This window comes from Poromitra crassiceps (genome assembly GCF_964638095.1).
Source record: "Poromitra crassiceps genome assembly, chromosome: 15".
Classification (NCBI taxonomy): domain Eukaryota; kingdom Metazoa; phylum Chordata; class Actinopteri; order Beryciformes; family Melamphaidae; genus Poromitra; species Poromitra crassiceps.
The window spans coordinates 45,332,462-45,359,643 of NC_139634.1; the positions used below are offsets into that span (position 1 = coordinate 45,332,462).

Below are 27,182 nucleotides of genomic sequence, written 5' to 3' on the forward strand. Positions count from 1 at the left end.
GTACTTTTGTACCTTAATAACTCAATATCTGTGGTTTGAGGTCTAGTTTCTCTCCTGTGTTTCAATTTGTAGTTGCAGATATCCCCTATTATTTACTTATACAAATCCCCACCTTTACTTGGCCGGCCGAGGCCGGGCCAAGTATCAAAATGCTACTTGTCTGAGGCTATGTCTACATTAGCCCGCTTTTTTAGGGAGCTGCACTTCGTTTGCATCTATTGTCCACACTACCTCTATTGTTTTGAGTGGACTCACTGACCGTGAGAAGCAGGCTGACAGTCTCACGTTGACTCAAAGTTAGCCTACCAACTCGTGGTTGTTAAAAGCTGTAATGTATGGCGAAGTGCACAAAATCAGTGTCTAATTTATTGTCAACAGAGCAGCTTCAAGTTGTGTCTTATACCCGCAACTTTGCCTTCAGAAGAAACAGGAAGTGTTTTATCAGTCTCACTTCAGCATTCACAGGCTGGCCTAATGACCAACTGCCTACGAGTCAGTCAGTGTATAATAGACTGAATAGAGGAGCCGGCTGTATTCTTCCTTCAAACAAAAGAGGATTTGAGCCAGACAGACAGCTGAGACTTCAAGCGCCTGTATATTATGATGGGACCTTTTCCATACCAACCAATCAATCTTAATTGAAGTAGGCCGATATATTTTATATATATATTTTGTGGTATTATTAGTATTGCAATTAGTGTTAATCCTATCCGTGCCATGGGTCTCCTCTGGTTGTGCCAGTGTCCTCCCACACTCCTAAGACATGGACAGGTAGCCAACTGATTACCGGTACTCTAAATTGCCCAGAGGTGTGAGTGTGTATTACGGTATTTGATTTAGTATGTATATGATTAAATAAACGATAGATAGATGGATGATGGATGGATAGATATAGATAATTTTATTATTGTTACTCTTCATCATACAAGACAGACAAACACAATAACCCAATAGAGAACCACTCATTAAGAGTTATGAGAGAATCATTAAGAGTTATGAGAGTCATAAAAAAATACTAGAATATATCCTAAAAACTATATATATATTTACACACAAATATAAACACACATAAGTACATATTTCATAAAATGTACTGACACTGATGAATAAGGACAAGGTGATAAGCTTTGGCATATTGGCATTTACCAGCTAAAACTACACACAATTTATTTAAAATCCTCCTGGTTTGAAAGGAAATCTGAACGAATATCTGTAGCGTTCACAGTCTAAGAGTACATAGGCTTCTGATTCAATAGAACAATTGTTACATTATTACATTATTACATTATATATACATTATTATTACATAGGTACAGAACTGCCTATCGGCTCGGGTGTTTGTGTAGCTTCAGTTTCTAAAGGGGCAACTCCATATCTGAATTTAGCAAAGGCACTATGTACTAAGATAAATTGTACATATTATGGCTCTGTATCAAAAGCACTTTTAAATAGGCAATAATAAGTACGCAGTTTGTAACCCTCAGGTTTTTTAATGAACTGAAACCTTGACCTGGCCGTACTCCACCTCTGACTGCGCCACTGTGGGTTGCCTGCGTCCCCCTGACACTTTCACCTCCCCGTACTCCACCTCCGCCTGGGCCTCGGCTGGCTTCCTGCGCCCCTCCAACACCTTCACCTCCCCGTACACCACCACCTCCGCCTGGGTCTTGGCTGGCTTCCTGCGCCCCTCCAACACTTTCACCTCCCCGTACTCCACCTCCGCCTGGGCCTCGGCTGGCTTCCTGCGGCCCCTCGACACCTCGACCTCCCCGTACTCCACCTCCATGTGGGCCTTTTCCTTCCGTGACCTCCCCTGGCGCTGCACGATCTGGATGTCACCATAGGTCACGTCTTCACTCTCTGTGGAGAGGAGGAACGGAGGTCAGTCAGGCTAAAACATGTCACATGAAACATGGCCTGATCACAAAGGTTCAGTGACAGCAGGAAAAGGTGCTGAATGTGTTCAGACACTCAGCACATGTGGGTTACTATAAACTGCAGCCCGTAACTCCGGAGTAAATAAGATGTACGTTGTGGGCTGTAATCTACAGTGTTACCAAACAGGTGCTTTTTTGGACCTTGTTCCTTCCTTGTGGTTACTTCCTCCTTCTTCTTTTTCATCAGAACATAGCAGACTCCCACCACAACCACTAAGACAATGATCAGCACAGACAGAGAAGCAGCGATGGGCGCGATGTGTCCTCCTGTTCAAATGACAAGAGATCACATACTGAGTTAGCCTGATCGCTAAATGTGCTGCCAGGAGATGCAAAGAGACAGATATGAAAGGAAAATGAATTGTGATTGTGATCCACGAAACCAAACACAATGTGAGTTCACGCCACGGAGCCGGATGGTTTTAACCAGGCTAGTAGCGACAGACATGTCTCCTCACCACTTTCAAAAACGGCCGATTTTGTCACCATCGCTTTTTAAAATGTAGTAGCCTAGGAGGCTACGCCCTTTTGATGCGCCATTAGGGTTGTCAAAAGTATCGATCGATAGTATCGAATAGTATCGATAAGTATCAATACTAAAAATTCGAAACGGATACAATACTCATTTGCAACAGTTTTGATACCATCAGTGCTTTCTTTTAATGAAAAATCACTGATTCCTCCCTCCCTATCATCATCTGTTGCTTCAACAAGCTAAACGTGTTCTGATGGCTAGATCAGGGCTAATCTGCTGTCTCAGTTCAAAGTGTGATCAGGTCTAGATTATGGAGAAGTGTGCGTCTGTCCGTCCATCTGTCTAACTTTATTTTTATGCCTCTCGATGTGTCGTCATCCCCCCCTTCCCGTGGTATCGGAAATGGTATGGAGTATTGATATTTTCCCGGGTATCGGTATCGAAGTAGAAATTACAGTATCGTGACATCCCCTATGCGCCATATCAGTCTCCCATCCGAAATAAATGAAGCCTGTTGATTGTCTTCTGCTTCCACTGTGGAGGCAGCGGTGTGAGTTTCATGTCACACTCTGTCTCCTGTTTAACACCCTGTTCAATGTCACAAGCTTCATGTCACACTCTGTCTCCTGTTTAACACCCTGTTCAATGTCACAAGCTTCATGTCACACTCTGTCTCCACACCCTGTTCAATGTCACAAGCGCTCATCTAATGAAAATGTGTCACCTCACTGGTGTCAGAAGCAGAACACAGTTGACTCATTCGAGGTGACCTCAACTCAAACTCCTACGATGTCAGTTTGACCTTAATATGTTGAAGAGCGTTTAAAAAAAAGAAATGTCCTCAACACTTTTCAACACAAAGTGATGCCCTTTGCTTTGAAGTAGCACCGCCTGCTCTACCAGCTCAGTGGCCTTGTGGTCTGAGTGTCCGCCCTGAGACTGGGAGGTCGTGAGTTCGATCCCCGGCCGAGTCATACCAAAGACTATAAAAATGGGACCCATTTGCCTCCCTGCTTGGCACTCAGCATCAAAGGGTTGGAATTGGGGGGTTAAATCACCATGTGATTCCCGAGCGCGGCGCACGCTGCCGCTCACCGCTCCCCCAGGGGATGGGTCAAATGCGGAGAACAAATTTCACACATTGTGTGACAATCAGTGGGACTTTACCTTTACCTTTACCTTTACCCGTGTCCCAGTGGATAAGATGCACTTATCTAACGTGAAGCCTGTGTGGGCAAATATGACAGGCAGGCACGTACTGTACGTCGTCATAATCATCAGTGTCATGTTCATCAACATCACTTTTTCATATGTTCTTCTGGCTCACCTTTACAGCGTGATATGGTCTTGCTTGCATTGGCTTCACTGGCGTTATTCTTGACCAAGCAGACAAGTCGTCCCGTCACGTCTGGTTTGAGAGTGATGGTGTTTGTGATGTCATCACCAGAGACGAGCTCTGTGTCCATCAGTGTGTGTCCGTCCAGAGTCCAGCTGTACTGAGGACTGTCCCCCTTAGAGGAGCAGGTCACCATCACCTCTCCCTGGGACAGACACTCATCAGTCAGCTTGGCAGCAGACACAGGCACTGAGGGAAATGGACTCAGATGAGTTTGGATATTGGCAGAATCTTTTGTCAATGCATTTTCTTTGAGTCGTATGGTGTAAGTCAGTATGTCATCACTGTTGTGTGAAAACCGTGTTCAGCTTAACCACCATGCATTTTGTAGTTGATCCAGTGGGTTTTAAAAGGGTTTCATAAAACACAAGACGTATAAATAAGAAAAGAAAAAACCTCAACCCACGGTGATGGCACTAATACTTCAATTAAAGTGAAAACATGAAAATCACCAACATTGGATTAACAACGTTTTCTAACAGTAATGTACAACTATATTGACACTCATTATATAATTAATCACACATCATATTATTGCAGTATTAGTTATATTACTAACAGACATTGTTTGTCCCCATGGGCCCAAACTGACACTTCATGCCTTCTACTTTCTCCTGGAAATTGACAAATGGCTATGAGACACTGGAATATGTGGTCTATTTATATCATTATTACAAATCTCTCCAACAATTCATTAAAGTGATTATTTACCTAGTATGATCATGTTTAGTTTCCGTTCTCCCGTTGGCTTTCCATCTGAATCCAAAATATTAAGGGTATATTCAGCACCGTCATTGTAGCTGAGGTTACTTATCTTAAATGTTCCATTTCTCAGAGTGAAGGAGGATCTGCTGCTGACTCAGGATTGACAACCGTATTGTTTTTCACTCTGAGAACTTGTGGTTGTTTTATCTTTTGACCATGTCAAACTGAGGTCTGTGGCGTTATTGACCAGCTGGATAACCACAGTTCCTCCCAGAGCAGCGTAACACTGCGTCCTGTTCTGTCTCCCATCACAGGAGGTTTCCACACCTGGGAATGAAAAAACACAAGACAAAAAAAAGTAAATATTATAATCTAATCTGTACACTTTTCTTACAATGCCAGCAGCAATGTTAATGACCACTGCAAGATGGTACGCATGTGCCATATTAATGTATTGAATATGGAACTCTAGGGATATTTGTCAATAATATATGTAACTGTGACTCTCAGACCACACAGTATGCAGACAGGTTATTCTTGGGCAACGCAGCCACACAAACAGCTGTGACTGTGACAGTTAATTTACATATTCACACGCTAACTGTAAATCACCAGTAGTAGGTCTATCAGTTGTTCAGTTATTGTTCAAAAACTATATTGCTTGGTGGAAGAATACATTTTACTACTACTACTACTACTATTGTTGTTGTTGTTGTTGTTGCTGTTGCATTTTTGACAGTTTAATGACGTAAGATTCTTTCTTTTTGACTGTGACAATATTGTGAGGAATCAATGAGTATTCATGTTGTCATAGTTATAGTGGAAAAATCTGACTTTGGTTTAATATAAGGCAGCTCTAATGTGCAGAAGAGTCAGGAAGAGAAGAGGAGCTGAGGTCCAGACAAACAGTCCATGTTAGAGCGCTGTCTGCCTTGGTAGTTCCTGTGATAGATCTGTACTCATCATGGCCATATGAGACATTAATATGTTCTTGAAACTTATTCTCTATACACTGTATAGAGAATTGCCGATTGTAGTGACCAAAATGATCACGGTTATCAGTATTAATATCATGGTTTGTTAAAATGTGCTGAAAATGTTCAAACACTACTAACACACTCACAGAAATCATTTCACCAAGTTTTATATTGAAAACTGAGACCCAAAAAGGATTGATACACTCACTGAAATCATTTCTCCAAGGCTGTGCGTTTGCATCTTGGAGACGGTTTCCAAAATTGGTTGATGATGGACAGTATTTACCATGTTTTTCAAAACGTATGGTTATTGTAAGGAATTTTATCACGTTTATCATTAAAACCAGTTATCGTTTCATCCCTAGTTGTACGCACAATATTTCAGTGCATACTAATGTGAAATTAATTGCTGAAGTCCTACTGCACACTGTTGCTACTAAAACTAAAAACTAGTGAAGATTGTAAAGGAATTTATTGACACCCAAGTGAGCATTTCTCGAGGACATCGGCTCATTTCAAGCCAGAGAAACTCAATCGGCTTCAGTAAACATCACTGAAGGTGAGCTCATGACTATACTCATGATCAGTGTTGGGCAAGTTACTTTCCAAATGTATACTACATATTACTAGTTATTTTCATTTGAAAGTAATACGTTACTTTACAATATTACTGTTTGTGTAGAGTAACTCATTACTTCTTATTACACTACTTTTGCATTACTTTCACCAAAATAACAGCAGTAGCAGAATGACATCGCTGACCCGAACATCCCGAAAAATAATTTCAGCTGTCTTGAAGTCAGTGTAAACAATCCAAAATTCTAAATGCTATCCTTTTCCTTTGTTATTGTCATCTCGATAAAGTAACTGGTATAATATGTTTGCTTAAAAACACACAATTTGATTAGGAAACGATTGTATCTTTATTTAAATATGTGCTTTGATTTAAAAAAAAATTACTCAATTTGTAACTTGTGTTACTTGATAAAGTGACTGGTATACTGAAATCCTGTTGGTAATAAGTTATATTACTCAGTTACTGATACAAGTAATATATTACATCTAATATGTTACTTTTGTAATGAGTCACTGCTCATGATTGTGCTTGATCAATAATTAACTAATAATGATCTTGTATTCATTCAAGACTATGGATTACTGCCTTACTGGTTCAACACAAAACAGTTTATTCACACAATCTAAATCATGAATATGAATGTGTTGAATAGTGAAAGAGCTCCTCCTCACCATGAGAGACTCCCAGTAGCACCATCATCAACAGTCCGATCACAGCCTCCATGTCTCTTCTCTGTCCCTCAGCTGAGCCAACATGCAGACCTTGACAAGCCTGATGTGTTACACTGTTATTTGGTCATCTCTGCTGCCGAGCAGACGTTGTGTCACATCTAACCAAGTTCAATGATGCAGGAGCTTTATTTATATGTGGGGAGAAGAAAAGGGAAGTGTGTATCGCTCTCACTTCAGCATTCACATGTAGTTATGACCAACAACCGCTTCAAGTGTCTATAATAGACAGAATGGAAGAGAGGGCTGTATTCCTCCTTCAAAGCGAAAGAGGATTTGAGCTGGACAGCAGAGTGCCTGTATAATATGGCAGTTTGAGCAAGCAAAAAAAACACTATACCGTACTTGTAGATAAACTATCTAAGCAGTAGTTCCCAATCTTTTCTGAGTTATGGCCCACTTGAAAAACTCCAAAATGTTCATAAACATTATGGAGGCCAGATAATGTTCTCAGAGCACTTTCTATTTGAACGATAAAAGGAGCTGTGCATCAGCACCACAGAGAAACTAGAAGCTAAAGGTGAGGGTCTGTCTGCATTCTGCAAGAGGCTAATTCATTGATTGCACAAATTAAATAATGGCATCATTCAACAATGGAGAAATGCATTCAGATTGAAGCTTCCTGTATTCAGGGTGGGGGCAGTGGATTGGATCTGTTGATCAGTCTGATGGCCTGGGGATAAAAGCTGTCCCTCAGTCTAGAGGTCCTGCATTTCACACTTCTGTTCTGTCCCACCTGCCTGAGGGCATCATTGTGGTATTAGTATTGCGATTAGTGTCACTGTTACTAGTAATGATTCTATATCGTATAACTGTGGGCACTGCCAAGAGCTGAGAGCCTCCAATATGGCCACCAGAGGGCTCATTAGGCCTACAGCCATGCTGTGTGTAGTTTGGTATTTGATCTAGTAATAGTATGTATATGATGCAGACAGTAAACAATAGATAGAACATTTTATTATTGTGTCACTCCTCAACATACAGGACAGACAAACACAATACCCCAATAAAAGTGAAGGTTGAGGATCATTCATTAAGAGTTATGCGAGAGAAAGTAATTTAAAAAATACTAGAATATATACTAAATAAAATATACATATACATACACAAATATTAATACACATGAGTACATATTTCATACATTTTAAGACACTCATGAATAAGGATGAGGTGGTAAGCTTTGGCACATTGGCTAATACAGTATTTATTTACCAGCTAAAACGACACACTGTTTAGATCATCGTACTCATTAAAATTTGCAACATAGTTTGAAAGTTGAAAAAAAAGAAGAGAAGAAGAAGAATGAATATCTGTAGAGTTCACAGTGTAAAGCGTACATAACCCTGATTCAATAGAACCATTATTACATTACAGTATTGTATTACGGGTACATGCAGCGATACGCTACCTTTTTGATCACGTTTGAATTGTGCCACGGGAGTAACACACGTCATGTTTGTCAATGTCAAAGATAACTGCAAGTCGAGAAAGTCGCTGATAGAGAATAAAATATATTCTTTCCGCTAAAATGTATATGTAATGTATATCACAGCTTATCTAATACCAAATGAATTGAGCCTTGAGTCCAGGACTGTTTAACACAAAAGTATATTTAATAGCTTACATTCTCTGCAATACATGTATATTGACAGAGGGCTGAATCTCAATGTACACATTCTGATATGTCATACAGAGTCAATTATTCAGCCCATGGCCGACAGTGAACATATGCTTTATAGGCAAAGGTAGGCAGAGCAGAGAGGAGGAAAAGGCAGAGAGGAGGTGGATGAACCTTGGAAATGTGTGTGCGTCCACTTGAGTCTGACAGGGAAACTGTTATCAGTTGTTTGGGAACTTGATGCACTGCCCAAGGTCTCAGCAAAGAGGAGAAGTCCTCTCTATGGGGCTGTGTGAGATGTCATGGGTGAATCTATATGTCAAATGGCATGGAACTTATAGCATAATTAGGCCTATAGCTTATTGATTAATGTGTCAGATGTAATTAGGCCTATAGCTTATTGATTAGGAAATATTGATTAGGAAATGGCATGGAACTTATATTTTTCTCCAACAATCCACCCAATTGTTATGTTCATCAATAACAATAATAATTACAAAATTTAAGTTCACTATTCAATATAATGCTTGTATCTATACTTAATTGTGGGCCGGGGGGGGCAGGGTTTTGAAAACATAGGAAACATTAAACACTTGAAAGAAAACAGAATTTTTGATCAATATGCAGTCCAGCGCAGTCTCAGATCATATCACAGCATCTCCATTATCTATTGGGAAGAGAAAAACAAATTTTAGGGATATAATGACAAATTACATCACCACTGCGGCTATAATATATAGGAGTGGGCCTTAATGTTAACTCTATATGGTTCAATGCAAACAGTCTAATTAATAATAATATAATGCATTGAACTTAATATTCAGTGTGTTCCAAATCACACTTAAATCTTTTCCACTATTGTAAAAGAAGCTTCTTACATACAATATGTAATCTTTCCAGCTTCACTTTATTCAAACCTTCCTGTAAAAGGAATCATGTCTTTAAGTAAAATATTTTCAAAGTATTCACAACAACAACAATATTTCTCATCATTCATGTGATGACTCTAGTTCATTCATTTATTTGTTTGTTCCTGGTGCTTTTGTTGTAATTGTTGTTATTAAAAACTATTTAATAGCCCATCTCCATGCAGTGGTTTAATTTCTTTTTGGGAACTATTTTATTAGAATAAAATTCTATTTCTAGTTTACTTTAATATTGGTTTGTTTGGAATAATGAACTGAAACTTTCTAAAATGCAAAACATTCATAACATTGATTAATCATATTCATTAAAACATAATCACAGTATCATATAACTGATTATTCTTAAAATGATACTTTAAAACACTTAATTTTGTTTAATATTGAAAATAGAAAGAATTTTCTTTATTCTACAAAAAACTAGGTCAAGTAGACCTCTTGAACTGTGGATCAAAGTACTCAAAGTACAGATTTATGCTGGTGTTGAAGGTTTTCTGTGACGTACAACCTGTAAATGTAAACATTATATTTCACAATGTGCCTGTATTTTAGACAAAATAACTTCATTACAAGTTATTAGTACAACAAGTACGTACGGTAGATAATGTTTTGAGATACTCTGTGAGTACATATTCAATTGTTTATTTTATAATTTGTTTGCAATGGACCTCGTAAACAAGATGACTCCTTGAGTCTGCCTTCACAGCTTACAGAGTGGCAATGAATTGACCTTGTGGACTTGTGGCAATGTGCAATGGGGCGGAGGGTGACCCCAGAAAGTGCTGTTGGTGAGGGCTTTACATGGGGGGGCGGGCTAGACCCCAGGCAGTTCACTTGAGTGATTTTGGGGATGGCAAGACCCCACTAGATAAAACAGTGAGGGCCAACATTGTTCACATGCTCCAAACGCAAACTCAGGACTGTCTGTCCTCCGAGGTCATTGTCTTATCTATAGATACTTTTGAAAACATCTCACCCGTACTTACGGTAAGTGTAAATTTTGCTTATGTGTTGAAAACATACCAAAAGTTAAATGTTGGTATGCACATTTAATTTTATTTCTAATCTTATCCACCCAATTGGTGGTTCAATAAATGTATATTTTTCTGTTTAAGAAAATACTTCAGATTCAGATTATCGTACACAGGAAACTCTTATCCATCACCACACATTCTATTATGATTTATTCAAAATAATAATCAACAGTCTATTTATTATTAATTGGTTGATTCAAAATTGCTTACTGCACTTTAAATAATGCAGAGCTTACTTCACTCTATTGATTCATAACAAACAAAAATTTCATTCAATCACATACTGTGGGGTTTGAACCTGGGGCTTGTTTCGACATTCAATTTCATAATGTGTAATACTGTGGGGTTTGAACCTGTGACAGAGGGCTTATCTCTCCGACCTAGAAAGGCGGTGGCTGGCTCACTGTTTGCTCAAAGGTTTCAATTGTTTCTGGCTAAGTTTTAACCTTGTTGGAAGACTGTCTGTTCCAAAGGAACATAAACAAATTATTTCAGCCTGCTATGTTCCATCACATTGGGCCAGCTATAGGGGAGGATTGACCATCGCTACTTGAGCCAATTGAATCAACAGATGGCTGTTTGTCCACTGGCTGCTCCCGTTTTTTCTTATTCCGACATCTATTGGCCCAGTGTCCGAGCTTACCACAAATATGACATTTGTCTGTGCTAGGCGAGGGCTTTTGGTATGCCCCCCCCGCTGTGTTTGTATTGGGGGAAATCACAGGCTTATTGAGTGTTTCTGGCAGGCCACGATTTTTACGTCTGCTACGACACTTGTTCGCCCAATGTCCTAACTTACCGCACGCATGACATACGTCGGTGCTGAAGCTAGGTGTGCTCTTTCGAGGTGCTTTTTCTGCGGTGTTTTCATTGGGGAAAATCACAGCAATACTTATTGGGTTTGGCGCTGTGGCTAATTGTGGGGGCCCAAGCATCTGCTCATATTGTTTGATAACAATCCCAAGCTGTCCGATAATTTCTCCGGCTCTCTGACACTCTGGCCGCAGACAACGGCCAGCCTTTTCAGTGTCCATTCTCAGAGAGCAGACAGTGTCTAATCTACTGTATTTGTTTTAGGTACACAAGTCTCGGTGCAGAGCCTTGTTTTGATCAATTCTGTAGCGTGTCTCTCTCTCTCGTAATCACCCCCTTTGGCAAAAAGCAAAGCACTGATTCCTCTATTTACGTGAATGTCACATTCATATTAATGTCTCATTGATTCACATTCAGCTCTTTATATTTCAGTCTTGCATTACGCACCAAGGGTATTAAAACCTGTATTAAAAGTAGAGAGAGAGCTACTGTTTTTGTTTATCACTTACTTGTGATCTTGAGGTGTCCGTGTGTGTGTAAAGTAATATTCAACACCTTACCTTTTTCGATGTGGGGTCTCTGGTGACAGAGGGACGGTTGTTCTCCTGTTGACCAGTTCCGTCCGTGTGTGGGGTATCTGGAATTTACAAATTTGGTGACAGATCAATTTGTTCGATGGACAATTGATTCTGTATTTTGGGATTGGCTAAAATACACTTTTTGCAAACTTCCTTCAATTTTTTTTTTCTTTAAAATAGGCTTCTTAAGAAATTGTGTTGTTTTACAATGAAACAGCTGCTTATTTTTGGTTGTTTGTTTGTTACATGCTTGTTACACATTGTAGGTATTTCAAAACATATCAACCATATTGGTTAGACATCTATGATTGCTTCCCAGTCTTGCTCGGTGCTCAATATCTCTGGCCGATCCTAGCCAGCGCGCCATGGGGCTACACAAACCCCTCGAGTAAGTGGTATGTTATGGGGAGATCTTTTGGTTTTATTTAGTATGTCGCGTGGTTCTTAAAGACCGTATCAAACATATGCCTAGAATCACCGCAGTTTCCCACTGGACTATAATACGTAGTCGCTGTCTAGGCAGCCTTCTGGTTTTGAGGCAATATGTGATAACGCTTCTCAGGCTCTCTTGCTGTGCAGCTTACCACTGGACCATCCTGGTCACTGCAAAATACAGCCGGTCAAGAGAGTTTGTAATGGTCCTGAGGTATATTTACAGTTATTTACATTGAGGCGTCCCCCCTTGTCTCAAAAACCCACAAGATACTAACTTAGGTTAATATTTACAGTTATATACAATGTCATTTTGACACACCCACAATATGCAAACATTTCAGATTCTTTTAGATATCAGACGACAGCTTCAGTAATGAATTATGAAATTAATTCAGACTTACCCGCTCTCGTAGATATCCTGTTCGTGACACGCCAATTGATAGAGAATAAAATATATTCTTTCCGCTAAAATGTATATGTAATGTATATCACAGCTTATCTAATACCAAATGAATTGAGCCTTGAGTCCAGGACTGTTTAACACAAAAGTATATTTAATAGCTTACATTCTCTGCAATACATGTATATTGACAGAGGGCTGAATCTCAATGTACACATTCTGATATGTCATACAGAGTCAATTATTCAGCCCATGGCCGACAGTGAACATATGCTTTATAGGCAAAGGTAGGCAGAGCAGAGAGGAGGAAAAGGCAGAGAGGAGGTGGATGAACCTTGGAAATGTGTGTGCGTCCACTTGAGTCTGACAGGGAAACTGTTATCAGTTGTTTGGGAACTTGATGCACTGCCCAAGGTCTCAGCAAAGAGGAGAAGTCCTCTCTATGGGGCTGTGTGAGATGTCATGGGTGAATCTATATGTCAAATGGCATGGAACTTATAGCATAATTAGGCCTATAGCTTATTGATTAATGTGTCAGATGTAATTAGGCCTATAGCTTATTGATTAGGAAATATTGATTAGGAAATGGCATGGAACTTATATTTTTCTCCAACAGTCGCAGTTTGTGTTAAAACTGTGGCACTATAAGTTATAAATCAGAAAGACTGTCTCTCTCACCAGTCCATTGTTGACGTATAATGTGTGACACGAGATGTAGTTGATTCACAAAACTAAACCTTACGTTTCAGTTTCAGAACAAACTGCGACTTTCTTGATCACCACCAGCGTATTATTTCTGACGCTGGTACAGGGAGAAAGGCAGGAAGTGGTAGCTAAAGGTGCAACTCCACATCTGAACTTAGCAAAGCACTTGTTCTGTGCTGCCATGCTTGTAGATTGTTCATGTGGCTCTGTATCAAAAGCACTTTTAAATAGGCAGTAAATGTGCAGTTTGTGACTCGCAGGTTTATTTATGAACTGAACCCTTGACCCTTGACCTCCCCGTACTCCACCTCCATGTGGGCCTTTTCCTTCCGTGACCTCCCCTGGCGCTGCACGATCTGGATGTCACCATAGGTCACGTCTTCACTCTCTGTGGAGAGGAGGAACGGAGGTCAGTCAGGCTAAAACATGTCACATAATCTAAACATAATCTAAACATGCCATTATCATTATTGGGCAGTGGTGGCCCAATGGTTAGAGAAGCGAGCTTGTGACCGGAAGGTCGTCGGTTCAATCCCCGGGACCGGCAGGATAAATCTGGGTGGGGAAAGTGAAAAAAGGCAGCGCTTGCCCCTCCCTCATTACCACCACTGAGGTGCCCTTGAGCAAGGCCCTTATCCCCAACCGCTCCAGTGGAGGTGATCAGTGGCCAGCAGATCAGACTGTGGTTGTACTGGTCAGCTTCCAGGTATGAATGTGTGTGTGAATGTGAACAGGGCGCTCCTGAAAAAGACAGCATTGCTCTCAGTGAGACTCACGGGGGCCATTTTGTGTCAAAAAGGCAGGGTTAACACAGGTGCAACCAAAACACTAATGAGGGTTTCCAACTTCCATGATTGGAATGTGGAAACCCTCATTACCACTTCCATGATTGGAATGTGGAAACCCTCATTAGTGTTTTGCTCGCACCTGTGTTTATTCTGGCCTTTTCGACACAAAATGGCCCCCGTGAGAAGGGTCTATTCCCTCCTTTTGTGTCTAAAAGGCAGGAAGGAACACAGGTGCAAGCAGAACACTAATGAGGGTTTCCAACTTCCAATCCATTTAGGTGTTCCGGTGCCCTGGGGGCTTAATTAACGTTTTGCATGCACCTGTGCTACTTCCTGCCTTTTAAACACAAAATCTGTGAATTGGGTGGGAAGTGAAATAGGCAAATGATCACCCAGTGACAGCAAGCACAGGTGCTGCTTGTGTTCAGTTCAGGTCAAGCAAGCTGCGCTGTCTGTCCATTCTCCTTCTACCCAGCACATCTGTGTCTGTCCATTCTCCTTCTACCCAGCACATCTGTGTCTGTCCATTCTCCTTATACTCAGCACATCTGTGTCTGTCCATTCTCCTTCTACCCAGCACATCTGTGTCTGTCCATTCTCCTTATACCCAGCACATCTGTGTCTGTCCATTCTCCTTATACCCAGCACATCTGTGTCTGTCCATTCTCCTTATACTCAGCACATCTGTGTCTGTCCATTCTCCTTATACCCAGCACATCTGTGTCTGTCCATTCTCCTTATACTCAGCACATCTGTGTCTGTCCATTCTCCTTATACCCAGCACATCTGTGTCTGTCCATTCTCCTTCTACCCAGCACATCTGTGTCTCTCCATTCTCCTTATACCCAGCACATCTGTGTCTGTCCATTCTCCTTATACCCAGCACATCTGTGTCTGTCCATTCTCCTTATACTCAGCACATCTGTGTCTGTCCATTCTCCTTCTACCCAGCAAATCTGTGTCTGTCCATTCTCCTTCTACCCAGCACATCTGTGTCTGTCCATTCTCCTTCTACCCAGCACATCTGTGTCTGTCCATTCTCCTTATACTCAGCACATCTGTCCGTCCATTCTCCTTATACCCAGCACATCTGTGTCTGTCCATTCTCCTTCTACCCAGCACATCTGTGTCTGTCCATTCTCCTTATACCCAGCACATCTGTGTCTGTCCATTCTCCTTCTACTCAGCACATCTGTGTCTGTCCATTCTCCTTCTACCCAGCACATCTGTGTCTGTCCATTCTCCTTATACTCAGCACATCTGTGTCTGTCCATTCTCCTTCTACCCAGCACATCTGTCTGTCCATTCTCCTTATACTCAGCACATCTGTGTCTGTCCATTCTCCTTCTACCCAGCACATCTGTGTCTGTCCATTCTCCTTATACTCAGCACATCTGTGTCCGTCCATTCTCCTTCTACCCAGCACATCTGTCTGTCCATTCTCCTTCTACTCAGCACATCTGGGGATAAACTGCGCCCTATATAATTTGCAACAGCAGACACTTACATACTATTGCAAATACAACAGAGCAAATTGTGCTGTGAATGCAGTGATGACGAGTGCAAAGATTACAGCACGAGACTTGCAGCGTAATGTAATGTAATGTAATGTAATGTAATGTAATCACTCTGGAGTTAAGCTGTAATACTACATTATGTATCAATTTAGGTTATATGATCACAGGCAGAGCCCAGTTAGTCCAGTAGCTGGACTAAATCGGATTTGATCCCTACTGGGCTCCACCTGTCAACATCATATTCACCTTATGTAGCCCCGCCCACTTGACCCAGTTGTGTTATCACTTCCTGTTCAAAACACCGTCTGTTTTACCTGCTCACTAGTACTGTACTGTCACAGGTAGTGTTCTGTTTGACCTGCTCACTAGTACTGTACTGTCACAGGTAATGTTCTGTTTTACCTGCTCACTAGTACTGTACTGTCACAGGTAGTGTTCTGTTTTACCTGCTCACTAGTACTGTACTGTCACAGGTAGTGTTCTGTTTTACCTGCTCACTAGTACTGTACTGTCACAGGTAGTGTTCTGTTTTACCTGCTCACTAGTACTGTACTGTCACAGGAAGTGTTCTGTTTTACCTGCTCACTAGTACTGTACTGTCACAGGTAGTGTTCTGTTTTACCTGCTCACTAGTACTGTGCTGTCACAGGAAGTGTTCTGTTTTACCTGCTCACTAGTACTGTACTGTCACAGGTAGTGTTCTGTTTTACCTGCTCACTAGTACTGTGCTGTCACAGGAAGTGTTCTGTTTTACCTGCTCACTAGTACTGTACTGTCACAGGTAGTGTTCTGTTTTACCTGCTCACTAGTACTGTACTGTCACAGGTAGTGTTCTGTTTTACCTGCTCACTAGTACTGTACTGTCACAGGAAGTGTTCTGTTTTACCTGCTCACTAGTACTGTACTGTCACAGGAAGTGTTCTGTTTTACCTGCTCACTAGTACTGTACTGTCACAGGAAGTGTTCTGTTTTACCTGCTCACTAGTACTGTACTGTCACAGGAAGTGTTCTGTTTTACCTGCTCACTAGTACTGTGCTGTCACAGGAAGTGTCAACACAATAGGAAGTAACTGGCTGACCCCTGTGTTGGAACAGAAGCTGAATAATGAGAGTTACAATACGTAACCTTCCTTATTCATAGCAGCAGTTCGCTATTCAGATATAACAGACCAGAGAATGCTGCAATCAACCAATCAGAATCGAGTAGCCTATAGAGAGCCAAAGTCACTGTCACTTCAGCATACGAACCATCTGAAAAAATATGAATGGTGGTGAACTGCGAGACGATACTTGCCATGAACTACACGTGATTTTTCCCTCAATTTAGAAGAAAGCCGCAGTTTGTTGTAAAACTGAAACGTAACATTTAGTTTTGTATGAAACCGCTCATTCAACTACATCTCTCATCTCATCTGGCACAATATACGTCACACCAACACCACCAGGGCCTGGCGGGAGAGACGTCACTTATGTGACTGTTGTTGTGTGTCGTCTTTCTAATTTATAACTTATAGTGCAGTTTTACCACAAACTGCCACTTTTTTGACTTGCAATGTTATCTTTTAAATTGACAAACATCATATTTGTACCTCATGGCACAATTTCAAACGGGAAATTATTGTCTCTTGCCATTTACCACCATTCATAATTTTTCAGACACAGTTCGAATATGGCCCAACCAGAAGGGGAGGGACTTGTTTGGCTCTCTAGTGGTCTATCTATGCAACAAAGCCCTGTAATAAAGCAGTGTTAGGTCCCCCCTTGTTACATTGACTTACGTTACAGGGTAACTACAGGGTATTCAGGCTGTAATCAAAACAAACAGTTATCCGCTTGTACTGTACAAGTATAATAATATCTGTATAAAATATATAGTATATTGTATAGGATTAATAATTATAATTCTGTATAATAAGGTCATTTTGAAATCAAATCACATCCAATTTATTAAATGCTGCAGAAGTCCTCACTCCATCTTTGCTGAAACATCTAGATTGCCGCTCACTTTTATAGTCTTACTGTACCATGAAATAATAGAATTAGGTACAGTTAAATACGGTAATCACCACAGTATAAATTCTCTAAATTGGTACACTGTTAGTACAAAAGATTAGGCTACACAGCTCTGTCTGGAGTAATTGTGCTGTACGTTGCGGGCTGTGATATAAAGTGTTATGAATTTTTTATTTTATTTTTTTACCTTGTTCCTTCCTCGTGGTTACTTCCTCCGTTTTTGTCGGAACACAGCGGATTCTCACCACAACCGCTAAGAGAACGATGAGCGGCGACAGAGAAGCAGCGATAGGCACAACAATGTGTCCTGTTCAAATGACAAGAGATCACATACTGAGTTAGCCTGCTGATCGCTAAATGTGCTGCCAAGAGATGCAAAGACAAATATGAAAAGAAAATTAAATTAGTGAATGAATCATCACTTACTAATGTACCATTGGCCTGTGGAGTCTGTGGGTTTGAGAGCCATTCAAGTGGAAACATTGGATTAACAAGATTTTCAAACAACAGTAATGAGCATCTATATTATGTTTGTCATGGCAGTTCTCTTTGTAGCATTTCTTCTAGGCTGCAGTGTTTCTATCTTGCGGTGTGCATTTGTTTGCAAATCATAAAATATATAGCTCACACAACTACTTTAATAATATTGTGGAATTAGTTTTTACTAATTTATCTGTAATCAAAATCATATTACGGACACTATTATAAATTATATTAATCACACATATTATTGACAGTTATATTACTAACAGACATTGTTTGTCCCCATAAGCCCAAACTGAGACTTCATGCCTTCTACTTTCTGCTGGAAATTGACAAATGGTTATGAGACACTGGAATATGTGGTCTATTATCATTATGACTAATTTCTCCAAACAATTAATTAAAGTGCTTATTTACCTAGTATGATCATGTTTAGTTTTCGCTCTTCCTTTGGCTTTCCATCTGAGTCTAAGATTTGAAGGGTATATTCAGCACCGTCAGTGTAGCTGAGGTTACTTATCTTAAATGTTCCATTTCTCAGAGTGAAGGAGGATCTGCTGCTGAACTCAGTTACAACCTTATTGCTTTTCACTCTGAGAACTGTGGTTGTTTTATTCCTCCATGTCAAACTGAGGTCTGTGGCGTTATTGACCAGCTGGATAACAACAGTTCCTCCCAGAAAAGCGTAACACTGCATCCTGTTCTGTCTCCCATCACAGGAGGTTTCCACACCTGGGAATTAAAAAACACAAGACAAAAAAAAGTAAATATTATAATCTAATCTGTACACTTTTCTTACAATGCCAGCAGCAATGTTAATGGCCACTGCAAGATGGTAGGCATGTTCCATATTAATGTATTGAATATGGAACTATAGGGATATTTGTCAATAATAGGTGTAACTGTGACTCTCAGACCACACAGTATGCAGACTGTGACTGTTAAGTTACATATTCATATGCCAACTGTAAATCACCACTCGTCTAGTATATCAGTATGTTATCATGTTATTATGTTATTATGTATCAGTTGTTTTGCTACTGCTTATTACTGATTACATTTTTGACAGTTGAATGAAGTGAAGAGAATACTGTGAGTTGTCCATAGTTATAGGCAGGGTTACGCTACGTTCACACGGAGAACCTACGCCTTGCCTTGCCTCAACCCACGCCTACGCCTGCAGACCTTGAGCTGGGCGTGAACCGATCACACCGCACGCCTTTGCACGCTGAACCTGGAGCCGAGTCACAAGCTCCTCTCCTCTCTCCCGACTGTATTTTTTCACGTGTGGTCCCGAATTATCATGTGTAGGTCAAATAAATCTGATATATTTAATGTTCTATTGATGCTGGATATGTATAACCAGGTCTGACTATAGTCGGACTTTTTAGAGAGGTAATCTTGCAAGAATATGTGCTGGCACAACAACATTGTCCATCTTGCTTCTTCGGTCGCTATTCTCTCTCCTGAAGATTTGTTTGCCGACACGGAGAAAGCCCCATGTGATAGCCACCTGTCAATCTCTCTCTCTCTCTCTCTCTCTCTCTCTGCTCAACACTGTTGTAGTAACTCCATTTTATTTTGAAATTCAGTTGACTTTGCCAGTTCCCACGGATATTGTCGCGTTTTTCTTTAATGGCTTGACAGAAGAAGCCTGCCTGCACGCGCCTTGTCGGCTCGAAAATAGAACTCACGCCTAAACGATAAAATCGGCAAGGCACAGGCGAGGCGTGGGTACACGCAGGGTTCACGCTCAGGCGCCCGGTGTACACAGCCTCGTTGACTAAAACGGACGCCTATTTAAAAGCGTGGGTAAAGGCAAGGCGTAGGCAAGGCTTGGGTCCCCGGAGTGAACTAAGCCTTAGGGTTAGAGTTCAGGGTTAGGGTTAGAGTTCAGGGTTAGAGTTTAGGGTTAGGGTTAGAGTTCAGGAAGCGATAGAGTTCTGGTTTGAATGTAAGCCAGCTCCAACATGTAGAAGAGGAAAGAGCAGCAGCTGAGGTCCAGACAAACAGACCATGTTAGAGACATGTCAGACCGCTGTCTGGCCTTGGTAGTTCCTGTGCTAGATTTGTACTCATCATGACCATGATATGTTAATATGTTCTAGAAAACTATTCTCTATTACTATACAGTGCATCTACATTGCTCAATACTATTATTATTCAATACTAATTTCATTGTAGTACTTTTTGTGATTGAATTAATCCTAGTAGTATTGTTGACCTTCTGTTCTGACTTAAGATACAACCTGTCAAAGGTCTTTAAATTATCATGAGTAGTGTGTTGTACGCAGGATATTTCAGTGCATTATAGCCTACTTTTGTGAAAATATTTATTTGGATGCACACTCTAGCTCCTTATTGCTTTGTTGATGTTGATTTTTGACATGAATGTCATGTGGAGTGTTTGTGAGTTTTCATTGGTTTATCTAACCTCAGGCTTTAGGAACTGCATTTACAACGGCCTTTGTGTGCCGTTCCTTTACCTCTTGAATGTGTTCAGTCATTTAATTTGTATTTTTTCTTCTTGTCTATTTTCTGGTAGATTATAATGTTTTGCACACTGTGCTTGTTGAGTGTTCACCTTTTCATCTGGATTATATACAGTATCCTCTTGTGTTGTACAGGTACTGTATGTATTTATGTGCATCTATAAAGGACTACACACAATTTATCTGTTGAACTACACTTCCCACTTAAGAAGACTAACACAGCACAGGTGAGCTATACTGCTGATTGTAGGGTTGTCACAATACTAGAATTTCTAACTTCGATACTGATACCTAGGACAAATATCGATAGTGGAACATAAGGTGAATATACTTCTTTCATTGTGACGGCTGCTAAGCTTTGCCCTGATGAAGGTCTTGTGACTGAAAGCTTGATTTATTAAAGAACCTTTTCCCTGATACTGTTCTTCAGTCTTCTGGCACCTTAACACATTCAATAGTCGTGAGTGCGGTGATCTTCTCAAAGTGCATACGTGTGAAATTAATTCCTGAATTCCTAAAAAGCATAATTAGTGAAGATTGCAATGAAATGATAGAATGATAGAAATGATATGATTTATCGACAAAAGTGGGTGATTCTCCAGGACAGACAGCTCATTTCAAGCCAGAGAAACTGATTCATCAGTGAAGACAAGATCATGACTATATCATGACTATACTTGATCAATAATGATCTTGTATGGAGTATGGATTACTGCCAGTAATCCATACTCCATACAGTCATTTACTGTATGGAGTATGGATTACTGGTTCAACAGAGTTTATTCACACAATGTAAATCATGAATATTAATGTGTTGAATAGTGAAAGAGCTCCTCACCATGAGAGACTCCCAGTAGCACCATCATCAACAGTCCGATCACAGCCTCCATGTCTCTTCTCTGTCCCTCAGCTGAGCCAACATGCAGACCCTGACAAGCCTGATGTGTTACACTGTTATGTGGTCATCACTGCTGCCGAGCAGAAGTTGTGAAACGTCTAACCACGGAAAATGATGCAGTATATTTAGTGGAGAGAAGAAAAAGGAAGTGTTTATCAGTGTCACTTCAGCATTGACAGGCAATACATATATGACCAACTGGCTTTGAGTGTGTATAATGTGCCGTTTAAAGATGTTAATGTGCAGGAATTTTAATTTAAGTAGGCCTATATATCAGTCAAAGTCAGTCAAGTCAAAACATCTTCTTAGTTAGAATTGGCTAAAATGATGGGTGGGCGGTGGTGTGTGTCACGATTGTGATGTCACGATTTCCTGGCTGTGGCTATGGCCCAATTCCAATCCGCCCCCTAAACACTCAAGCCCTGAACCCTCAGTCCCTCTAATGGCCGCCATCTGAAAGTGGTTGAGTCATCAAGTGTGGAAGGGATCCACATTGGATAAATAAGAGGATTGGGACAGCAGAGCCCTTTGCACTTGACAAGATGATGTTGACTCTGGAACGTTTGGGGTTCGCTATATATTGTTTATTGTCAAGACGCTTTGAGGAATAGATGAGTCTGTTCTCATCCAGGCTCTGGCTCCGAGTGGACAACAGGTCATTTAAAAATAAATGTAGCCTACTGCAAAATCTGCAATCTGCAACATGTGTAATTATAATTAAAATAAGCATAATAATGACATGTCACCCAACATTATACACAATGTCAATACTGTACAATACAGATTCGGTAAAACTATTTCTCATTCATCAAAAAAGTTGTGGATTGCAATTGTAATAGAAATGATCGATGATTATTCTAGGATTGTGTAAAATAACTACTTGCATTCCTCTGATATAATATTTTTGTCTAATCTGAAATCCCTATTAATGTAATGTTTCATTGTCAATTAAGGCATTCCAGCGCACTCGCAAACACCGCGTTCGTTTCGCGCGTGTGTTGTTTTATTTTTTTGACAGATATTTGCAGCCTTCCCCGTTTTATACGTCACAACGCTATGCATTGTGGGCAATTCCCTTTCCGTAAGTGGCCATAGCTGCTCCCTTACGGTAAGGGGGCAGAAAGGGCTCACTCTGAGCCCTCATTCACTTTGCGATTTCACTGTGGGACATCCCTAAGCCCTCACTCCCTTCACGTGAACGCGCCTCTAAGGGCTTGAGGCAGTAAGGGGGCGGATTGGAATTGGGCCTATATAAGTGGTGGGAGTATAAGTAGGGAGAAGGAGACAAGTGGCGTATCATCTCCAGAGTATCTCCACCCTAGGAATCGAGTGCCTGGCGTGTGTGAGGCCACAGCTATGCCGTTTTACGTGCGATCGTTCTGAAACTTTCAGGGGGTGTAAAGAGCACCTGTGCGGATTTTTTAATTAGGCGATTGCCCTAATTACCTTATGATGTGATGTCATCAGTGATGATGTCATAGAGCAGACGAGGCCGCGTTTGCGATGCCCAGTGGGCGAGCCGAGGAATTGCAAAAAAGTGTGTGTGTGCAGCTGTGCGCGCCGCGTGCACATGCATGTGGAGGAATGGTGGCGGGCAGATGCAGCTTCCTGTATACTGAGGGGGGTGAGGGTGGGGGCAGGGGGCATAGGATTGGATCTGTTGTGATGGCCTGAGCATTTCACACTTCTGTACCACCTTCCTGAGGGCATAATTGTGGTATTATTGCAATTAGTGTTACTGTTACCGTTACTGGCACTAGTAGTGATTCTATATACAGTAACTGTGGGCACTGCCAAGAGCTGACAACCTCCAATATGGCCACCAGAGGGTCCATTAGGCCTACAATCATGCTGAGTTTGAAGACCACTATAGATAACATGTGGCAATTCCCTTGTTACATGGTTGTAGTCTGGTTCCAGACTCTTCAATTGCGTCCTTCACACTTTTCAGATGTTGTCCAGCGCTCAAGAGTCTGGTATTGCCCTCGTGAACTGCTTGAAGAATCAATTGAGCCCGTAGTTCCGTACCTTAACGAGTTCTTCACAGCTCAAGAGTAGAACACGTGATTTGTGAGAGTGTAATTTTCCATGTTCTTGTGTTGTGATGTAGTGCTGAGGCAGGCCCGGAGAGACAGACAGCTGGTGAGCAAGAGACTCCTCCTGAGAGAAGATGAGGAGCGCCCTCAGAACTACATGGACACCAGTTCAGGAGAGCAGGTGAGTGCTCCTCCTCCTCTGATGGAGACTGTGATGGCAGCTGCATGAGAAGGATCATCTCACCATCTGATTTTGTGTTGCTCATCTCCTTACAAGGTGGTGGATCTGTTCTGCAAAGTGCAGCACAGCGGGCCAGAGAGGGAGGCTCACCTAACAGCTTTGAGCACAGCTCTCCGCAACCCATCCGCACAGCTCACCTTCGTAAAGTATAAACTCTATAACTCTAACTCTAATATATATTGTTCATCTACATCTATAAATTAGCCAGGGGCAAGGGAAAAAATGCCCCCACAAATCTCAGAATGACCCTAAAAACCGTGATCGAGGAGGAAGGGCAAAAATTGCCCCCAAGATTTCGATAATTTTTTTTTTTCTCCATTCGATTTATTTAATTTATATTTCCATCTCTAACACACACTCACCAGTCACCTGCAAGCTGGTTGCCAGAAGAAGACGACGAAGAACATACTCGAACAGCGCTGTTGTTAACACTACGCTTTAGCAACTTTATGCACTAATTACTTTTTTTTAAGTGCCCCCAAAACTTTGTAAACACCCCCATCTTTTAGACTGCGGGGGCAAAAGTTGCTGCCAACATATTTAAAAAATGTCCTACACTGAAAAGTGTCATTGCTGCAAAATATTTCTCATCTCATCATCACTGCTCAAATGATGTTCTCTGGCTTTTTCTTTTTTTAATTATGTCTTGTTTCTTGTCGTGTGTGTGTGTGTGTGTGTGTGTGTGTGTGTGTGTCTGTCTCTCCTCTAGGCTGGAGAACAGCATGCATCTCCTGGTGGGCCTCCTCAGTGGCTCGAGCGCTCAGTGCCGTCTGCAGGCTGCTCGGTGTCTTCATGAGTTGTCTCACTCTCATCACCCCAGCATGGCTGCAGCCTGTCTGCCTGCCAGCCCCTACCTGCTCACCTACCTGTCTGGCCAGAGCACCAAGTTCACCGTCAGTGCCCACACAGGCACCAGGCACGGTGTCATGACCACACAATTACTGTATACTACTGGATATATTGTTGTTGTTGACTAAATGCCTGTGTCTACTATGTACCACAGGAGCTGTGTCTCTACACGCTGGGTAATCTGTGTCCAGACAGTGATGTTGTAAGAGAGAAACTCCTGGCCCAGGGAATCATACCAGCTCTGGCGAACTGCATCGAGGTAAGCGAACAAGTTAGGGCCTGTGTCCATCTAGCGTCTTTTCATCAGCTCCGGCGTCTTTTTTCAGTTGTTTCCAATGAGGAGCGAGCGCATGTGGGCGCACACGGACGTCTAGAGAAAGTGCGCTGTGTCCAGCGTCTATTTTCACAGCGCTCCGGCGTTTTTGTGCACCGCCTCCCAGCGCTCCCAGCTGAAAATATTGTAACTTTTCAGAAAGACGCTGGTGTCGGGTGCTCCTTTTCTGGCAACTAATCATATGGAGAAACTATCGCAACAGAGACAGAAAGGCTCAGTTGTGAGAGCGTAACCTAATGTTAGGTTCAAAACTGAGCCCACACAAATATAACGTTAGCCGCCAGTCATTCTGTCACTTTTCTGCCAGCTAGTTAATTTAAACACACACACGTTGTTGGTCACGATCTGTAACGTTAACGTTTGATTGTTTTGCGCCTTTCAATATTGCTGGTAGTGATAGCCTACTGTTTGAGTCGCCTGGCTCTGTGCTGTAGTAGTAACCTATCCAAGCCCGCTGGTCTCTCATGACATGTAGAGCTCAGCTGTCCTGTTGTAAACGTGAACGTACATTGCAGCAGCACAGCCAAACGGCACCGCATGGATTTCATAAATCATTAATTAACCCCACCCCCCCGTCAACGACGATGCCATCGTCCATCGCGATGTTTCACTGTGGAACCATCACCAGGGTTATTTAGGTGACATCGCACAACCCTAACCGAGATATTTATATTTCTCCCTGTCGCTCGATTCAACCCTTTGGAATCGCTCTGTCGCTGTGTTTAAATCGCTCGTCAACAGGCACAATTCCGACATCGGTCGGGGAGCGTAATGCACAGGACATACTCCAGGAAGGCAGCGCTAGCCGGACCTCTGCAAACCGGGGGGAGCGCACTCCGCGCTCGGGCCGAGGTGTTCATACTATTTGTGCACAATCGGCAGCGCCTGTGTCGGCCGCACTACACGCACGGCAGAGATGGGAAGTAACGAAGTACAAATACTTCGTTACTGTACTTAAGTAGATTTTTCGAGTATCTGTACTTTACTTGAGTATTTAATTTTCTGACGACTTTTTACTTTTACTCGTTACATTTTAACACAAGTATCTGTACTTTTACTTGTGTACATTTTCAAAAAAGGTTTGTTACTTTTGTTTAAATGCACGAGAATGTAATTTAAAAACCAGTAGAAACGGGAGAACGGAGCAGAAGTAATAGACGAGTTTCCCAGCGCTGCTGATAAAAGCTCATTCCAGCTCCGCCAATAGTATGACTTGGCACTCCTCCGGGGCGTGGACAAAGAAGAGAAACATGGATTTTCTCTGAGGGGAGACACACGCAGACATTAGGAGCCGTGCAGACAGCCAGCACTTATTAGCGCTCCTCTTTTTGCAATTCATTCTCTATAAGTACGCGCTTAGCGCGCATCTCTTTCAAGAAGCATTTCATCGCGTTTAAAAGCTGGTGGGTTTTTTTTTAGCGCAGCGCTCTGGGCGCTGAAAGCTGAGGAAAGTTTAACAGGAAAAGTGCCCTGCTCCTCTTCTCCCAGGAGAGGAGGATTTTCATCTCGCTGCTTCCAGAGTTGCCAATAATCTGGCTTTTCCAAGCGTTCTTTTTTAAATAACCGCATGGCCCCTTATAGTGTTGTTCTTCTAACACATACATTCAGTTTGTGCACTGTCAACATTCAGCTAATATGGAATATGGTGGTGTTCTAACACCAGAAACAGTTCTGTCTTAATAATAAACCTTGAATTTGTGAATGTGATCAACCTGTGGACATTCAGTTCCTTATCCATTAGGTATCAGCAGAGATGGGCAGTATTTTAAATAAATGTATTTAAAATACGTATTTCAAATACATTTGTGTATTTTGTAATTTGTATTTGGCTGGACCGAGAAAAATAAGATGTAATTTGTATCAAGATACTTTCAGACCTTTTTTCTTTAATTTTATGTTATTTGATTCTCAAATTGACACATTCTTACCATTGACACAGGTTTAAACTGTGGAGGAAAGAAATGTGACATGTCACTTCTACTATAGAAACACAGCAGCAGGCAGCCTACACAGTATGTAATGGAGAGAGTTCCTGGAAACAGGCGAGTTGAATTCACAGTTGAAGACTTGTAACATTACTCACATTGGGTTGCAAACAGGAAAGAACGTGAAGTTTCTTCTTTCTTAACATTTTCACAACACAACCGACTTCTGCTTATCTTATCTTCCTCTCCGCCTTACCACTTCTCTGAACTGGGGATAAGGTACGCTTTGAACAAACTCAACGACA

General features: G+C 41.5%; 3 protein-coding genes across 4 annotated transcripts in view; 1 reads left to right on the top strand and 2 right to left on the bottom strand.

Moving 5' to 3' along the window:
* The window catches only part of tmco6 (transmembrane and coiled-coil domains 6), a gene marked incomplete at its 5' end in the record, with an annotated part of 51,084 nt that overhangs the window by 2,846 nt on the left and 21,056 nt on the right, over positions 1–27,182 (top strand). Inside the window, 4 exons of the mRNA XM_083651674.1 lie at positions 23,603–23,709; positions 23,806–23,915; positions 24,479–24,662; positions 24,773–24,877. Of these exons, the coding sequence (XP_083507800.1) occupies positions 23,603–23,709; positions 23,806–23,915; positions 24,479–24,662; positions 24,773–24,877 (506 nt within the window). The remainder of the gene's footprint in view (positions 1–23,602; positions 23,710–23,805; positions 23,916–24,478; positions 24,663–24,772; positions 24,878–27,182) is intronic.
* On the bottom strand, positions 952–6,875 carry LOC310789955 (uncharacterized protein). 2 transcript variants are annotated; one of them, XM_083651675.1, is made up of 5 exons: positions 6,739–6,875; positions 4,520–4,840; positions 3,740–3,997; positions 2,079–2,204; positions 952–1,860 (listed from the first exon to the last, which is right to left on the bottom strand). In XM_083651675.1, exons 2-5 carry the CDS (start codon positions 4,530–4,532, stop codon positions 1,490–1,492), a joined length of 768 nt encoding a protein of 255 aa, XP_083507801.1. In that variant the 5' UTR covers positions 4,533–4,840; positions 6,739–6,875; the 3' UTR covers positions 952–1,489. The 2 variants fall into 2 exon arrangements, with proteins under 2 accessions (XP_083507801.1, XP_083507802.1); XM_083651676.1 differs by lacking the exon at positions 2,079–2,204.
* Positions 4,822–21,484, bottom strand: LOC310790794 (uncharacterized protein; the record flags this gene model as incomplete). The annotated part of the gene is made up of 6 exons (XM_083652508.1): positions 4,822–4,840; positions 13,581–13,689; positions 17,807–17,926; positions 18,046–18,069; positions 18,520–18,834; positions 21,433–21,484. 6 exons carry the CDS (start codon positions 21,482–21,484, stop codon positions 4,822–4,824), a joined length of 639 nt encoding a protein of 212 aa, XP_083508634.1.

Coding starts and splice junctions, on each gene's coding strand:
- LOC310789955 (XM_083651675.1), bottom strand. Junction 2,205..3,739: donor GACCATATCACGCTGTAAAG/GTGAGCCAGAAG, acceptor TCATTTGAACAG/GAGGACACATCGCGCCCATC. Junction 1,861..2,078: donor AACCACAAGGAAGGAACAAG/GTCCAAAAAAGC, acceptor TCCTCTCCACAG/AGAGTGAAGACGTGACCTAT.